Genomic DNA, 18,715 nt, shown 5'->3' with positions numbered 1-18,715 from the left:
CACATATCTACCCTGAAAGGCTACTGTTCCATTCTCCTGGGGGGAAAATTTGCAGTGAGGCTAAAGCATTATTTCAACCTTTTATTTAAAGTAGCTGAGAAGAAAACCTGCATAGCTATCAGTACAGAATAGGAAATACAGAATAGCACAGAGCCCTTCATCATCAGAGCCATTCAAATGGAACCCTTCCCTTCTGGATGATCCCACAGCGTGAATCCTGACTAGATGAGCCTGTATGCCCTCCTAGCTCTGAGATGCTACAACTCAGCATTGTTTCTGGGCCTGGAACTGCTCGGTTCAATGTAGTAGCCACTAGCTCCACATAGAGTTAATTAAGTAGTTAAATTCCCTAGTCACATTCAGATGTTGGGAGGACTCAGTAACTGTGTGGCAGTAGTAGCTATCATCAGTCATTATGGGCATTAAATGTCTTCCTGATCCTAGAAAGTTGGGTGAAGTGATGTTGGCCTAGGACATCTCTGGCCCTGAGGATTAAAGAGACAGTTCTACATAGTACTTATGAGGCTGGGGGTAAAGTGACTTGTCTGTTAAGGAGCACAGAGCACATAGCCCTCCTTGAATTTCCCCTTTTTCTCCACTCAAAAGAACTCTTGAGTTAGGATAGTGAAGCCCCAGCTCTCCTATAAAACTATATGGGATGACCTTGGGCACCACTTTCCTTCTGCAAGTCTATGTCCTCTCTGGAAGATGGTTCTTTCCAGATCTAATAGTCTAATAAAATATTACAGCACGGCCATTCCAGCTTGGTACCTTCCCAAAAACAGTGACGGTTCGTGCCAAGAATGTAGCTTTTATTTCACTGTCCAGGTTGGTGTGGCCCAGTGGAAAGATCCCAGAACTTTGAGTCACATTCAAGTTTGTCTTCGTTTAGCTGCATGACCTTGGCAAAGTACTTAATCTCACTGCACCAGAATCTAACAGCCAGAAGATGGAAATAATGATGTTTCATGTGTAGGCAATCATGGCTTGCAGCAAGTGCTCAACAGATGCTCTCGGGGATAAAGATGAGTAGGTGTAGCCCTGAGGTGAGTGACAGGGACTCAGAGCAGGAGTGGGCAGATCTCTTTCTCTATCCCAGCCGTTCTGGAGATGCATTCAAAGAGAGTGGCTGTGACTCTCACTAAGGCACAGACAGCAAAGTCAGAAGTCCTGTATGGTAGGAAGTAGTGTGGAGTTTCCAGATGGCTGCAACACTCCTACTAGTCTTCCATGAAGCAGGATGCAGGAGCTGCAATTTAGCGGAGAGGAAGCTGTAGCACGTCTGGCATGTATTCTTCCCCTAATCATGACAAGAAGTCTCTTTCACATCTTGCCCATTTAGAGGACCCAGTCAGACATAAAGAGTCTCAAAGGATGCACCTTTGGCAGTCAAATGCTTTTTTTTTTCTGGTTGTGATACTAGCCTTTAATGGCTAAGCTCCACCCCAGTCTGATAGATGAAGAAGAAGAAGAAGAAGAAGAAGAAGAAGAAGAAGAAGAAGAAGAAGAAGAAGAAGAAGAAGAAGAAGAAGAAAAAGAAGAAGAAGAAGAAGTTTCAAGGCACATGAATCTATCATCACAACTTTCCTAAAAAGACATTCTGGACCTCTTGTGTATCAGCTACTATAGGCCTGCTGTGTCTCAGATACACTAATGATACCCTTAGATACTCCCCAACTATATGATTCTTTCCATTTGTTAAACCATATGAAACCCACTCACTAAAGTGGGTTATACATTTAGTTTCAGTTGAGCTCCTGCCCTAGCAAAGCTTTGAAGGAAAGTGAGTATGTCAGGATCACGGTGATGTGCAACCTGATGGAGGTGAGGTGTTAGGGACAGGTGACTGTGATGAGGGATAGGGCATGATAGCTGTGACCATGGAGACAGACACTTCTGTAGCAGTCATGAAAAGAATCAGCACGTATACCTGGGCCTCGTGGAGAACATGGCTAGGCCTAGAAGGGAATCGGGAATTCATTTTGCCATGAGGATAATCAAACACAAAGAACAAAGGCGTGGAGGTAGAAACTTTCAATACGTATCCAGAAACCTGGGACTGGGTCTTGGTCTGAACTGAAGCATAGGGTGCATGTGGAGGTCAGCAGGAGATGAGGTTGGGCCAGCTGCCAGGGCCAGATGCTCTGAGTGCCTAGGTAAAGCATTCAGACTTCTATCACAAGGTGTTTAAGACACGCTGGGGAGTTAACAGGGAGTTTAACAGGAAAAAATGTGATGGGATCAAACTGCACCTGAGATGTTGCCTTGAGGCCTTACCCCCAAGATTTTTTTTTAAGAATGGTCTGTATCAGGTGGCAGGTGTGGAACATAAAGGATAAAGCCACAAAAGCAGACACCTGGCCTGTTTGTGGGGAGGGCTGAGTCCATGGACACAGAGGTGAACCAGTCTCACAGTCAAAATTGTGGTCTCCAGGAGCCAACTGGCTGCTTTCTGTTCTCCCTGCTCCCACAGGTGGGAGTACAGGTCCCTGGGAGGACTTGCTCACAAAAGCCCCGGCAGCCCCAGAGTCTGCTCCCTGCTGCCATTCTCCTGGTTTCTTTAGAGTGAACGTTCCCTGGGGACCTGCCTGCTCTGGGGAGTTTGTATTCACTCAGAGAATAGGGTGTTACAACAGGCTGGGGAAAAATCTGTAGCTTGATCTTCAAATAATGAAGGAAGCTGTGCATGTCTCCTCTGCTAGACTAGCAGTCCTGCATGTCAGGGACTGTTGTACACATTTCTGCTCCCCAGTGTCGAGAATAAAGCCTGTTTACATAGCAACCATGTCAAAGTCACGGTTTATTGAGCACTTACTTTGGGCCAGTCTTTGTGCCTAGGAATCTTACATGCAAGTGGCTCTTTTAGAGAACTTCTGAGCTGTGTTACTCAAGAGATACCTCTCAGATACCTACAAAGTCACACATCTGGAAAGGGAACAGAACCCATATCTAAAGTTCACCAATACCAAAGCTATTCCTAATCTCTATATCTTTTTCTTTTTCCTATTCTCTACTGGGATCTCTATTTCAGTTAAAGTAACATAAGCATACACTTTGGAGTAACATTTCAAAATGCAGTTCCCTAACATTCTAACTAGCACCTGTCAAGGATGGAGGCTCATAAGATAAGGACGGTAAGGATGTTCCTGGGGCCTCAAAGAAGAGCTTTGCAGCAGCCAGTGGTGTCCAGGGGTAGTGTAGGATCTTCATGTAGATGTGAACTTCCTGTTCTCAGAAATGTCTATGAGAGATGAGCCTTTCTTGGGTGCCCCTCTCTAGATTGTCAAGACCACTTCTAACACCTAGACTCCTAAGTTTGTTGCTATTGTGTCCTTTTGTAGTGGGTAAGGGGACTACAAACTCACAGGAAGAGAGATCTAGGGCGTGTGGAAATGCTGAAAATCTCTGTCAAGATTGTGTGTGCAGTCTGCAGTTCAGTCACCTGCCTTTGGGCCACCCTCACACAAAGAGAAGTGGCTTCTTCACTCACAGCTTTGTCTAGAACAAGAACTGAGCTGACCTAGAAATGCCAATCTTCTCGTCAGAGATCCTAGATGAATGAAATGAACACAATCCTGATGGTTCGAGGCAAGTAGAACTCTCCCAGGGCACTGTCTATAGCCCTGGGAGCCCTGAGCTCGAATCCACCAGCTCAGGAGGGACACCATGCCACCAATACAGTCCTTCTGCACGGGCTGAAGGTCAACATTTGCAGGACGTGTCTCAGGTTAGCAGAGGGCCTGACATTTGCACTCCTTCTGCTGGAGTTTAACAATGTTTGAGGGAAGTTGAACTTTTTAGGTCCGAGGGTGAGCATTTGGATGCGAGATTGAGCAAATCTTTTCCCCATCACGTTTGCCTGGTCCTTCCCTCAGAGGTCCCTTGCACAAAGGGCTAAGAGAACAATAAACTATGGCTCTAAATAGAGGACAAAAACTAAACAGGGCTTAGAAGGGGGATAGAACATCCCAGATGCTGCTCCTTTTCAGCCTACCACTGCCTGGGTCTGGGTCGGTCTCTGAGGTTCTGAGTTGTCATTCTCTCCAGCTCAGCTGAGATTCTGCCTCAAGGTCATCTTTGGGAGAAATAGTTTTTGATTGTGATATTGACTTTCCTGTCCCAACTCCCTTTGCCCAAGAGTGTGCCTCAATATGCTACTCCCTGGACCCCAGCTCTAACTGCCCCGAACCAGTAGAAATGCAGGCCTTTGTCATGTGCTGTGCAGCTACTGGGTAGTAGAGACTATGCACTGCCAGGCATTGTACAACCCTTGACCTCCTTTACCTCATTTGTCCTCACAGCAGAAGGCTGTGACCAAGCCACCATCTCTTTGTCATCTTACCACCAATCTCATTGCAGCTCCATCATCTGCCTCGTCCTTCTAACCGTCAACTCTTAGTCTTGGCATGGCACACATCTTGTGACTTTGTGGCAGTGGGTCACTATATTTGCTCATTTGTCCTCCCACTCACCCCATGTTTATTTAGAAAATCCTGGCATACCCGCTATCTGTTGCAGGGGAACAAGATGTGCTCCCGCCACAGAGAGAGAGTTGATCTTCTAGAAGTGATTGCTGAGTGAGGTGATATCTCATTTTGAAACAAACTCCTCTTGGTCCTTCCAATCTCAGACTCTAGAGAGTAAGAAGTCTATCTATCCCTTAGGACTTTGCTTGGTGAGGGTACACAGCTATGATTCTGAGTGCTTGGCTCAGTGATTGTTTTAGTGGAGGAACCAAGCTGTAGTTAACCCTGAAGAACCGCAGATACCAGCATCATTCATCATGAGCTCTGGGTATTCATTCACTTTTGTCAGTATGTTTTGTGCCCTCTACAAGTTTCAGACTCTGTTCTGAGAGGTGGAGCCACAGCTATATTAAAAAAAAAAAAGTCCACATATTCACACACCCCTCAAGAAAACCATAAGATTAGATGGGGAGTTAAGGTCAGAACAAGCGTGCCTCTACAGAGGATCTCGGGTGAGGCCATTGCAGACAGGGAAGACTGCCCAGAGAAGGTGGCATTGAGCTAAGCCCTTACAAGAGTAAGATTTGGCCTCTTTCCCCCTGAATAAAGGCATTGCAGTGAGGGAGGTTGAACTTGGAGGGAACACAAATGTATTCAGATAACATCATCAGTAACTGGCCAGGTGAAGCAGGTAAGCCTTATTACTGTGGATGGATTTCTTCCGTCCTACCACAGTTCCTCCTGAATGAAAAGCAGTTCTGCTATGTTGAAACCTGCTCTAGCCCCTAAGAAAACACAGGATAGGAGCACCTTCTGCGGAGTAGAGTCCTGCCCAGACAGTTACATGGAGCTGTGGATCCTTCAGCTCCCTGGCCTCCAGTGCACACACAGACCCACTATGTAGGGGCCACTGTGCTTCTCTGCCATGAGCTGGGAAGATGTAGCATGTGCGGAGGCTCCCAGGCCACCCATCATTTTCTAGAAGATGTAGGTACTGAAGGCAGCTGCCTGGCTCCATCAGGGCGAGGAGGCTAGCGAGGCCGATTAGTCATTCACATCATTTTCTGTTGAGTCAACATCTATATTTAGGTATAGAACTCATAAAGGGACCTAGTGTCCCTGTCATAGAAAGGGGGGCTGCGCCATGAGCAAAGGGTCTGCCCGTCCTTCATCTTCTCTCTAACTTATTTTCTTTGCCTGAAGATGTCACAAACAAGGCCAGCTTTGCCGCTCAGGGTTAGCTCTTAATGTCAAAATCGTGTGCCCATACGTTTATGTGTACCCATAATCACACATGCACGGCCACGCATGCATTATCACCCTAATGGATTTAGTGGGTCTTCTGGATCTGTGGTATAGATTAAATAAAACTGCCAGCTGAGAAATGCTAAGGCATCTAGGTCCCTTCCTGTCCACCGTTGTCAGATGTACTCTGAAATGACTGCTTTCATCATCCATTCTGAGCCATAACCGCCCCAGAAATAGCTCTAGCAGGAAAGTGCTTTTGTTAGACTAGCTGTAAATTATATTTCAAATGTCTGATGTTGTTTTCTTTAAAAAAATAAATAAATAAGTAAATGAAAGTCTAAAATTAATGACTGCTGGGGTTTGCTTTGCTTATGTGTACTGCTGAAGATTTGGCTTCTTGCAGATGGAATCTCAGATCTGTTTACAACTCTGTGTTAGCTTTTTGGGGAGGAAAAAAACAGCAGTTGGGAGATCTGGGAGGACAAATTTACAAAGTCAAGCTTATTATAAGCACCGTGGAGGCTCTCTCTTCTCTCCCACCACCCTTCCCCACTCCTTCTTGTCTACCATGCCCCCATTCTGTTTGTTGTGGTTCTGTCTGCCCTGCCTAAAAGTTAGAGGAAACCGGTCCTTGCAGATGTGACAACAAGGTCACATATCGAGTTTAACAAGCAGATGTTCATTCAACCCCATTTCACCAGCACTTTGTCATTCAGTGAGAGCAGACCTCATGGGAACAGATTGGAACAACACAAAGGATGGGACATTGAAAAAAAAATCTTACAGAGAACCTGATTGCTTTTATGCTTTGGATAGGGAATGGGGGTGGGGAGGATGGCACAGAGAGAAATGTGCAGAGCAGAATTTCAGGGACTGTTTTTTTTTTTTTTTTGGTTTATTCAAAGATTATTATGTGTTGGATACAGTAAATCATCTATACTCCCACATTCAGGAGGTAAATCTTCAGAACTTCATGCGTGGGTAGTTCTGCATTTAACAGCTGCCATACAGTAGCTATTTTGTTCTGCACTTAGAGACCCTTATCTGTGCGTTTGTTTTAAGTTCTGTCGACAACTCTTCTTTTGTTCATCTCTTGTTGTTCTCCTGTTCTTATTTTTATACAAGAACCATAGGTCCCCGGGACAGACAAGGGACTGTCATCTTGGTTGTTACCCCAGTCTCCTCCCGGAGGATGAGTGCCTTTCATGCATTTAGCATCTCTCGCCTTCTCCTAGGTGTCCTACGCCCGCCCGAGCTCGGCCTCGATCAGGGATGCTAACCTGTATGTTAGTGGCCTTCCCAAGACCATGACCCAGAAGGAGCTGGAGCAGCTTTTCTCTCAATACGGTCGCATCATCACCTCACGCATCCTGGTTGATCAAGTCACAGGTTAAGTGTCTCCTTGCCGTTGGTGTCTCTGTACATCTATGCCCTCTTACTTACAGAAGTAGGCTCATGGTTGTTGACGGTGAGGGTTTATAACTCGAACAGGCAGGTTTCTGACGCTTGTACATAGACTACCTGAATGGGCCTTCTTGAGAAGCCAGAGTCTCCACAGCTAAACTACTTGGCAGAGTTGTAAAGGAAGATTTGAGTGTCAAGTCGGGGGTGGGATTTTGTGGCCTTCAAAGTTCCTCTCAGCCTCCAGCCAGTGTGTGAAACTAACTATATGTACAGCTCTAGCTCCAGACCACAGTGATGTAGAACTAGAAGGAACTTCAAGCTCCCTTATTCTACACATCAGTAATCATCTGAAGTAGGGAGTCAGATTTCCCACTGGCTAATCAACAATGCAGAGGTATGGACCAAGTTTCTAGTGCCAGGGTTCTTTGTCCATAAGAAAGAAACCCAACCAGCGTCTCAGGAAGAGAGGTAAGGTAACTTGGGCTACACTGTCCATTACAGTGTCTTGACTATACCTGATTTGATGCCAATTTGAGATGCTTACTATTTGATTCATGCTGCCATCTCCCATTGGTGTTGATTCTGCCTCAAACACTGTGCAGAGAGAGATGCTCCGAACCAAGGATAAAGGAGACAGAGAGCCTGCTTTCACATGACTCCAATATGGCAGATACTTGCCAGGGACTGTGCAGTTTCCCAAGAGAGCTCAGAAAAAGGTGTACTGTAGCTGGTGGTAGTCCTTGGAAAGGCTCCATGGCAGAGGTAATTTTGGAACAGAGCTTATGGAGAGTGATGCAGTTTCCTGGCAAAAAGGAAGGGATAGAGCAGTCTGGAGGCAGAAGGTAGTATATCCCAAGGTAGAGTGTTGAGAATGAATATGGCTTGTTCCATGAGGGTCAGTATGGCCTGTGTGAATTTCAATAGGAGATTTGAAGCCAGATTGCCAAAAGCAACAATTGCTATCCCCAAAAGTCTGGATTTTATCTGCATGTAGCAAAGACCCAGGGAAAGGACATTTGTAGGTTTTATTTGTTCCTGTTTAAGACAATAAAGAATGAGAGTCAGGGATAAAATGCACCATTCAAAGAGTTCAGAAGAAGCCCAGACTATGTACCTACAGGGTGCAGTGTGTGGTCAGAGGTTGCTTTTCAAATCAATGACAGTTCCAGTTATGTGGTATATAAGGCACTCTGCAGAACTTGGTAGTTTTGTGTGGTTATTAGCAATAACTAAAAGTGAATAGGGATTGGGCAGGGCAGCTGTGAAGGCCTGGGGGGAAACAGCCCTATGCTCTCTGCATTGGAGACATCTGCCCAGAGCAATGCCGGTAAAAATCCACCCAAGCCTTTTGCTGAGTGACAGATTCAGGAAGCCGGCCTTGCAGGTGGCCTGAGTCACTGCAAAATATCCACAGGGCACTTCCCAGTGATTACATTTGTTCACTCTTTACAAATGTTCTTTTTCTTTCCCCAGGGGTCTCTAGAGGGGTGGGATTCATCCGCTTTGATAAGAGGATTGAGGCAGAAGAAGCCATCAAAGGACTGAATGGCCAGAAGCCCAGCGGTGCTACAGAACCGATTACTGTGAAGTTTGCCAACAACCCCAGCCAGAAGTCCAGCCAGGCCCTGCTCTCCCAGCTGTACCAGTCCCCCAACAGGCGATACCCTGGCCCTCTCCACCACCAGGCTCAAAGATTCAGGTAGGCATGCCCACAAAGGATGGAGCCCACTACCCACCACACAGACACCAGTGTGGAATGACGCATGGGCCAGGGAGCCCATAGCTCTGAAGGACAAAACAAGGCATATGTGCCCCACCCAAGCCCTCATGTGTGGTGATTACTCAGAGCATCAATTTCTACTTCTACAAAAGCAAGCAATCATACTAAATGCACTTCCTAGCCCTCTGCCAGCCTGTCGCTGTGACTGTGTATTAAACTCGAGATTCACTAGTAGAAACAAAATCTCTGAATTTAGCCAGACAAGAAGAGTCTGTTTCGGTGGAGCTCATCGTTAAGATGTTGCCATATGCAGCAGCTCAGACTTAAGGCAGGGTAGACCCAAAGGCAGATCCTTGCCAGGCGTGGCTTGCTCTCACCTCTTTTCCTAAGTAATTCTGTTGGAGTCCAGGAAAGGAGGGACTCTCTTTAATATTAACTTTACTCTCTTAAGTCACATACCCTGGGAAGAAGAAAAGGAAGGTTCATCCATACCTTACTAGTGTTTCTTTGGAGACCCAACACCAGTAAGTCCGTGGTGCAATGAACAAGTTGCCTGTGGGAAAGGCAGGTTTTACCCAGGCCAGCAGTTAGACTCTAACCAGCCTCTGTTGTGCAGGGGAGATGCACGGACTTGACCTCCCCTTAGTAAATTCTAAGCAATTACTTTATTCTGCCCATGTAGCAACTTCCCTTTAATGAAAGGCTTTTCTTGCTGTCAAACCTCACGTGAGAAAATAGGTCCTTCTCTCTGTAATAGTAACCATTCATCTGGCTAGAGTGAGGAAAGAAATTGGCCTCTTCGTGTGCCCTCCTGTGCCCCATGACTCTGAAATGGTTAATGATTTCATAAAGGGCCCGAGCCATATAATTTCTATTTTGTGTGAATTCGCATGTAGTATTTATGTAAAAGAGCCTTTCCAGCAGGCTGCTGAAAACTGGTGGAAACTATGGTTACTACTGCCCCATAGTGCGAATAGCTTGTCCCCAAGTAAGGTAGTACATTGGAGGAAGATTATCACATAATGACATTTTGCTGGGAGGTGCTTTGGGACTGTAAATAGTAAGCTGTTTGGGAGGGGTTGTCTGTTTGTTTTGGGGGGGTTGTTTTTTGTTTGTTTGTTTTTAAATCTTAGCTTGCAAAAACTCCCTGCCTTCCAAACTGTGTGTGTGGCCAGATTTAGTAAAAGCAGCCAGACTAACAGAAAAGGTCTATTTCCTACGTGTAGTCCATGATGATGTGTTGTTAACCTGCAACAGAGACCTTTGCTCACAGGCTTAGTTCTTAGATAAACAATGTAAGACCATCCCCAGCTTTAACAGTTTCACAGATAACATGAAAGGAAATTTGGACAAATTTTCTGGGGTAGGGAGATGCTGAATTAATTCAGACCTTGAAAGAAAACAGGGCTCGTTGGACACCTGCTTTGGACTCTAGCTTTGACCTGGACATGAATTACTTGCCATTGGAAACAAGAAAAAGAGAGAAGTGCCGTGGAGAGTCTCCTGAGCAGTGGGGAAAGTTGTCGAGCTTTTCTTCTTTGAAAATGGAGCATTCTTATTAATAGTTCCATTGAGTGATCTTGCCATCTGCGAGGCATTAACCCAGAGACCCTCCTTCTCTTTGCAGGCTGGACAATTTGCTTAATATGGCCTATGGCGTAAAGAGGTAATTAAAACTCCACAGATTGCCAGATGTCCGTGTTGGCACAGACTGGGGCTAGATTTTTTTTTTTTAATTCACTAACTTTACTTTTTTTTTTTAATTCTTGTTTTTTTCTTCCACCAGCATGTCAAATTCTTAATTTTAATTTTGGACCTCGGTTAATTTTGTTTCTTTTGGGGCACACAAAAATGTATTTCTTTTTCTTTTTTCTTTTTCTTTTCTTTTTCTTTTTTCTTTTTTCTTTTTGCAGGTGGGCTTTCCCTATGGTTCAGGTGCCACAGCTACCAAGTCCTGGGTGATCTGATCTAGTCCTGTGTGCCTTCCCTTGAGAGAAAGCCCTGACTTTTCTGGCTGATTTTGCAAACTTGTCAAGCACCTGTCTTACATTTCTTACGAGGACTCAGTTTAAGAGGGCAGATCCCAGCAAATCAAAATTAGAATGTTTTGCTAATCATGGCTGACAATCTTGTGATTTTAAGTAGGAAAAAAAATTTTTTTTGAACTTTAAGCCCTGGCCAAATCATGAGTTAAGACATGGACGGCTTCTTTGACTCTCATCTCACTGTGCATTGCGAGGCACATCTTGAGAATGAAGTGTATCTGTGTGCACCTCAACCAAGGGCTTCTTTTATTATAGGTTTCAGCTGTTATTATAAGTATTCTGTCAGTTATATGTGTGGGAGGGCTTACATTTGAGGTTTCTTTCATTTAAAAAATATTAAAGATTATTAAAGAATAAAAAGTCATCCTTTTATAGGGATGGGGACTGAAAAAGGCCCAAGGGTTTGAGAGTTTCTAAATGTAATTCAAAAGGTTTTCCAGGCCCAACCTGAAATCAGAGTCTTGGAAGTTAGGTTAGGTGGGTTATGTCACTATATCCGTGAGGTTCCCGTATGTGACCTGAGAGGCTCCACTGCACTGCCAGGGACACAGATAGCATCCTCACCTTCCTCAATACAGATGTGCTCCTTAATGCCCCTTAATCAATTGAAGGAAAGGGATGTGGTCTTAAAGAGCCACCAGTACAATCCCCACTTTATCCAGGTCTTTTACCACTTGGCTATGCATGGTAAGTACCCTGGGATCTAGCACACCGTGAAGGGAGTAAGCTGACTGCAGCTTCATAGCAGAGAGAGCAGCAGCCTCTTAAATCTCAATCCCAGCACTGGTGATGCTGACCAAGACTTACCCCGACATGTGTAGCGCACTGCTTGCCTGTTCCCAGGCACACTGCATCTTTCTAGCTCTATTCCATACCTTTGCTGCTCTTTAACTTTGGTGAGTTAGCTATGTGGAAAAGGTTGTAACACACATGAGACGAGGAACAACTGATCCATGTGTTGTCACATCACCCAGCGTCCAGTCCAGCCCAGCCCAGCCCTACCAAGTGTAGCCAGCACTAGTCGGTAACACGATTCTCCTTTTTATTAAATCAAGATTTGGATGTGGTCTCCGTCCTACCTTAGTGTTCCAAGTAATTATCACCAATTTGAGTGGCAATCCTACTTAAAACCCCTTTACTGGCTCTGATCTTGACCTTATAACAAGTAGTTGGTTGCTTTGTGCACCCAAATGGAAAGATGTCAGGCTGAAGGAGAAATAGTTTATAAGTCAGTCTTTAAAAATAATACAAATAATAATTAAATCATTTTACCCCTTTAAGGATATGTACCATAAATAGTTTTTGCTTTTGTTTTATTGTTAGTTTTTAAGCAAAAGGGAAACCTGGTTTGTTGAATAGTAGCCAAAAAAAAATCTACTGAGTTGTTCTTCATAGCATATCTTTAGATTATTATCTAAATTCTAGTTAAATGTGAAACTCTAATGACTTCTAAACTTCCAAGAATGTCTGTTTACTTTTTAAAATAGTCATAACTTTCACCTTGTCCCATACCCCAGTCTATTTTGGACTTCCTCTTCTCCCATTCCCTCCCTCTCACTCCTCAAAATTTTCAACCAAATGAAAAGCAATCTGGTCAGCAGGGAACAGGTCAAAGTTCAGAGTGAAAAAAAAAATATTGCCAATACTGTTCTGCCATAGACTCTGGTACCCTAACTGTTTCTTCCATCACAAATGCCACATGGGTTTATTTTATCAGTGAATAAAACCTACAGGTTTTTTTCTTTCCAATTCTAAACAAACAAAAAAACATGACATTTCTAACCTAAAGCAATAGTTGCACTGAAGCAGAGTAGTTTTATGGTTTTCTAATATATAGCAATTCAAAAATTATAACTGCACAAGCCACTTGAGGTCTTGTTCCAATGATGCTCAGAAATGGATTTGAGACGATATAATATCAAGGAGTAGTGCCTCTATTATTACTGCTCCAGTTCTATGGGAGAAACCTCATAAATAAATGCTGAAAAGAACATGAGCCACTCATCTGGTTAATAACAAGCTACCTCCTCATGTATTTACAACCTCAGTGGCACCAAGAGGTCTCTGACAGACGTCAGTGGAGGGCCGTGATGATGGTACAATTGAGCGCTTCTAGGACCATCCCTTAATCTCCTAAAAAGTAACAGAATAACATTTTCCAAGCACCGACATCAAAATTGTCATTCACTCAATTAATAAACATATATTTTTTTTCCTCTGAGCCACTGTGTCTGTGAGAGCCTGTGTGCACTCCACTGAATGAATAAACCCAGAGAATGAGTGAACCAGAGTCCCTTCCCAGAGAATTCACAGTCTATGGCTGGGTAGGTTTGGGGTGGGACAATGTGTGAACATAGACTGTGTTAGAACTGTGTAAAGCCTTGATCTGGGGGCCTCTCGTGGCTTTTAGGAAGTGACTTGGTCATTCTCTTGGCATGTACGTGCCTTAGCTATCTATCTCACTGAGAGAAATACCACAGATGTTAGCTTTTGCATTTTGGTTTTGAAACCCTGAAGACTCTCCTGCAAACACTCACTCAGCCCTTTGCCCCGTGTCTGTGTCTGTGCATCTGTGTGTCATCCATGGTCAGACTGATGTCTGGACCAGTCCCCCCTTCTGCTTGTCCCCCCAGGTTCTCCCCAATCACCATTGACGGGATGACAAGTCTTGTGGGAATGAACATCCCTGGTCACACAGGGACAGGCTGGTGCATCTTCGTCTATAACCTGTCCCCTGATTCTGATGAGAGTGTCCTCTGGCAGCTCTTTGGCCCCTTTGGCGCAGTGAACAACGTCAAGGTCATCCGTGACTTCAACACCAACAAGTGCAAGGGATTCGGCTTCGTCACCATGACCAACTACGATGAGGCAGCCATGGCCATCGCCAGCCTCAATGGCTATCGCCTGGGAGACAGAGTGTTGCAAGTTTCCTTTAAAACCAACAAAGCCCACAAATCCTGAATTTCTCACCCTTACTTATTAAAAAATATATATAAATATATACGAACAAAACATGCGCGCACACACATACACAAAAGAGAGAGACAAACTTTCCAAGGCTTATATTCAACCATGGACTTTATAAGCCCGCGTTGCCTAAGTATTAAAACATTGGATTATCCTGAGGTGTACCAGGAAAGGATTTTATAATGCTTAGAAAAAAAAAGAAAAAAAAAACAAAAAAATAACTTTGATGCATTGAATGTTCTTTCATAGCTGTCGTTGTTGAATATAATATACATAGATAGCAATGTGCAGGGATTTTTACCCAGCCAGCTAACCTTACCACCTTCCTTGAAGGTGGGTCTTTTTAAGATGACCATTCGCTCATTTGAAGAAGAAAAACAAAAAACACAAAAAAATAACAAACAATTTTTACAAAGTAATGGAATTCAAAGGAAGAAAAAAAGATTTTTCTTTTTTGTCAAAAATGTTGATCCAATCAGATTGGTTAAAAAACCCCCACACGAATTAAAGAGGAATAATAAAAATTGCAAAAATGAAAAAAAACTTTTGCAAATTTTTTTATTTTTCCTTTTTTCTTTTATATCATGTGAACTAAAACAGTCTTCTGTTAGGGGACGGGGAAAGGGGGTACCTGATGACATTAACAATTTAATAACATTAACATTGTTGCCAAAGAGGTGGTCTCTTTGCTGAAAATGGGTTTCAAGAAAAATCTATTTTTATAAAATATAAAGAATTTTTACAAGAGAATCTGGATTTGAGAAAAAATATTTTGACTGGCTAATTTAGGGGAAATTGACAACTTTGTCGCGTTCATACTGCACTGGTAACTTTTTAGAGATCAAGATGTGTGTTTTAAACTGGATTCGTAGACTGTTTTTTGAAGGATGGGCTATAAACAGATGATCTTCATATCTTTTCATAGCATGTAATAATAATAAAAAATATTAATTGCTAGGGAAAAGGAGTGTTCGTTCTACCCAGGGTACCACAGTTCCCCACAGTCAAAACCCAAAAGCAAGGAGATGAGTTGAAAGACAGTTTTTCTTTAAGTCATCAGTATGGGATGTCAGCAGAACAAAAATTAAAAAGATTCATTTTCCTTTTAATCTAAAACTTCCTTAGTTTGAGCAGTAGGTGCTACAAAATTATTTACATATCTTAGTATCATAGTTAAATGTAAACGTGTTTAGGAGAGGAAAAAAAAGATACACTTGCTTTACATTCATTAAGCAATTTTCTAATTCACTTTGTAGCCCATGCTGATAAAATTGGGCTGTGTGGGTACATTTGAAACACTGTTTATGTTGCTTGAAACACTTATTTATTTAATTGCAGATGTGATGATGATGCCTATGGCCAAGATCAAATATAGCTAGATTGGCTAGACTACTTGTTTGTTTACTTAAACTTTGGGAAGAAGCATATTACTGTGTCCTTCTGTTGTGTGTGTGTATGTGTATATATAATATAAATATATATATAAAGTTATTTTTTCTTTGGTTAATTTATTATAAGTTGTAACACTTGGCTAGTTTTGTTTGTATATGTCTTAAGATGTTTTCTTATGATATTTAAGTGACAGTTAAAGAGGTATCAAGGTAACTTGTGTAGAACTATTGTTTGATATATTGTCATGTTTGTTGTGAATATTTTTTCTTACTGCACAGTAGAAAATTAAAAAAAAACTGGGTCTTTATTTTAATGTAATTCAGATTGGGGAAAACTAAACAGAGCTAAGGGAACAAAAGGACTGTGGGAGCAAATTCCCACGTCCAGTGCACTGATCATTTTAGTACGTTTGTGCTTTGTACGGTTATATATTTAAAACAAAAATGAAACAAAAAAAAAATCCAAGAGTTCATGCTCTTCCCTGGGTAATAGAAACAGTTACTCGCTATGCATAATCTAGTTGATAGTAAAATTTGCTATTGCTTTTCTTGTCTTGTTACATAAAATCTTTTCAATACAAGTTTAGTCTTAATGGTAATAAAACGTTATGGTTATTTATAACTTGTGCTTATTTTGTGCATTTTTTCCCATGCTGAACCCACTAAGTGCATGTAGACAGGACTGTTGTTTGCACATTGAAGAGGCAAACTTTGTAGTAGTCGTTGTAGTGGTAGACAGATAACGAAAACCGAGGCTGCATCATAGACTACTCCTTTAAATTTTTTTTCTATTTTTTTTCCTCTTTTCAGTTTTTGGAGAAAAATAAATAACACCAGATTTCAGTTCAGAGAACACTCGTTCAACATTCAGGGAAACCTTTATATGTCACCTGCTATGAATGAATGCAGTTTGCTGGCAAAGTTGTGATGCATTTGCTAAGCATTCATGGGAAAGGCATGCCAAAATCTCTTCTCTATGATGTGTTCAATCTGAGGGAAAAAAAAGGAAAAAAAATCTTAGGACCAGGCAGTTGTATACTTTAGTTATAAATGAATGACTTCATGTTAATCTTGCTAGTTTAGATGATTTCTGAGGGAAAGTATTGTAAATGTTTTTTTTTCATAATCTTGTTGTGTTTGAATTATTTGTACTTTATCTGTCCAGACAATAAATGAAAGTGTGTAGAATGAATTTGAGCTTCCCAAATTTTTAAATGTGTTTATTCAAACTTTTTTCTATAGTTTATGCAGAGTTCCCTGATATGCTCTCGTTACATAAATAAAGGAATAGAGTAAAGTCCTGTTTTGCACCTTAGCCCGCTCTGTCAAGGTTACTCAGTATTTAGATGTCATTGCCCTAATTGTATGCTACTTAAAAGTATGGTCCCCAACAAGCAGTATCCTTGTCCTCTGAGAGCCCGTTAGAAATGCAGATTCTCAGGCTGAAGGCAAATTTATACAGAACCAGATCCAGGATGAATTACAGGTCCTTTAAAGTTTGAGGCACACTGTCTATTTGGTAAGCCAGAAGATTTGGTATTTCCTGTGGCATGATGACATGTTCCTATCAGTTATTTATAAGAATACCTGTGGCATGTTAGGAGGACAAAGATCACTATTTACAAAGCACCCATAATGCTTCAGCCAGGCTGTGTGGGGATTACTATATATATTCTCTCACTTAATTCTCTCAGTAGTCTGTGAAGAGCAGACAGCATCATCCACATTTCACAGGTGATGCGGGCAAGGCTCCATGAGTCGAGTAACCTATGGAGGATGCAGACTACTTGTTCTGACAAGAAAGATCATCTTTTATCATTGAGCTCACTTTTATTTAGCAAAGACATGACCTTCTATTTGAGAAGGAACTCGGCACAGAGACTTGCTTGTGCAGTGTAAAAAGAACAGGATTTATCCACAACCTATGAAGGTAAAAAGTGTCTTCCTTCTCATGAAGTCACATTAAAATCTGCCCTGAACTTTACAGAATGAGTGTTTTACCTATTTCTGAATGTGATCATTCCTTGATGATCTACTGTCTGTCTTTCATTTCCATTTTCTCACTAATTGAAAATTCATAATGCCCAATAAAACATCCACCATCCATAAACTGACACTTCAAGAAAAAAAATTACCCCCACTGATCCAGATGGATGAATAGCCCAATTCTCTTCCTTTTCCCATTAACCCCTTTTTATTATTATATTAAATTACCACATCAGTTGGGATAATTAAATTCAGGGCATAGAATGGGATTTAATTAACCAAGCTAAATATTAAACCTGTAAGTCAGCCTGTACTTCAACAGTTGAACTCAAAATGTCTCTCTAGTTTTCTCTAAATACAGCCCCGTGTTTCGTTTGTAAAGGAAAATGAACATTTAAACAAATAGCTGCCCCCAGAAAATAACACAGCTTCACAAATATGTTTGTAAGGTCTAAAAGCTTTGCAATTAACCCTGTGATATTTGCCACTCATCAGGGGTCATGTTGGTGTTGGACTATGGAAAGATGCGATAATGCTTCTCATTCATGTAGTTCATTCCCACACCCCAATAATAGATCCATGCAGAAAGTTTCACAAATAGATGTAAGTATTTAAATAGGTTCTGAAGATGTCCTTAGAAGGACACATTCCACACACACACACTTCCCAACATAGGCACAATGTGTCTGCTTAATGTGGAATAAAAAAAAATCCTCTTGTTGCAGCTGTCTGTCCATTACCTTAAATTTCCAGGCAAATATAGTTTCCGTGGGTGTTTGTAGGGAGCTCTAGCAAATCACAAGAATGTGAAGAGATTATTAAATTTCTTTGAGGTCCAGGGTATATTATATTTTGCTTGGATGAAAAATTGCATGTCACAGGAGGCTGACACCATTTAGTTAGTGTTATTTCTATCAAAAAGATAGGAAGAGTGTTATGGGTGCTCGCTCTCTCTTGCGCTCTCTCTGTCTCTCTCTCTCTCTCTCTCTCTCTCTCTCTCTCTCTCTCTCTCTCTCTCTCTCTCTCCCCCTCCGTGTGTGTTTGGGGGGTATGTGAGTGTGGTGTGTGCTCGAGCACTCGTGCTGTCTCTGTAACTGTACCATATAAGCACTGCTTAAATCAAAATATAACCTGGATCACACATTGACCAGATGATGATTTCAGCTGGAAATTTTTATTCATTTGAGTCCTGCTTAAATTTCTTTCAAAATCAGTTGTTTATTCATTTGTAGATATGATATTCAACTCCCCAAAGGAACAACATTTCAAAGAAGTCTATCTACTTCTTAGATAACTTAAATATCTTCATTTGGCACAGAGTCACCTTTGCAATAGAGAATTCAAGACCCCACTCCCTCTCTAAGCAGCACTGTAGGCACTGTGCAGCCATTTCTTAATGGACACACGCATATGTGAACAGGTGGAGACAATGTATAATTATTTCTCAGTGGATGTATACAAGCAAGCAGGTAGAGGCAAGTTTTGTAC

General features: G+C 42.1%; 1 protein-coding gene across 7 annotated transcripts in view; it reads left to right on the top strand.

Moving 5' to 3' along the window:
- The window catches only part of Elavl4 (ELAV like RNA binding protein 4), a 143,385-nt gene extending 126,937 nt beyond the window's left edge, over positions 1 to 16,448 (top strand). For 4 of the 7 annotated variants that reach the window (XM_029476649.1, XM_029476648.1, XM_021161015.2 and 1 more), the window contains exons 4-7: positions 6,950 to 7,103; positions 8,592 to 8,817; positions 10,466 to 10,504; positions 13,475 to 16,433. In XM_029476649.1, coding sequence (XP_029332509.1) covers positions 6,950 to 7,103; positions 8,592 to 8,817; positions 10,466 to 10,504; positions 13,475 to 13,844 — 789 coding nt within the window. In that variant the 3' untranslated portion in view covers positions 13,845 to 16,433. Of the gene's footprint in view, positions 1 to 6,949; positions 7,104 to 8,591; positions 8,818 to 10,465; positions 10,505 to 13,474 lie in introns of all 7 variants that reach the window. The other 3 variants (XM_021161013.2, XM_021161016.2, XM_021161017.1) reach the window with 2 other exon arrangements.
- Positions 16,449 to 18,715: the final 2,267 nt, after the last annotated feature.

Source organism: Mus caroli, chromosome 4, assembly GCF_900094665.2.
Source record: "Mus caroli chromosome 4, CAROLI_EIJ_v1.1, whole genome shotgun sequence".
In the NCBI taxonomy this organism is placed as follows: domain Eukaryota; kingdom Metazoa; phylum Chordata; class Mammalia; order Rodentia; family Muridae; genus Mus; species Mus caroli.
This window is presented reverse-complemented; position numbering and strand designations above follow the sequence as displayed.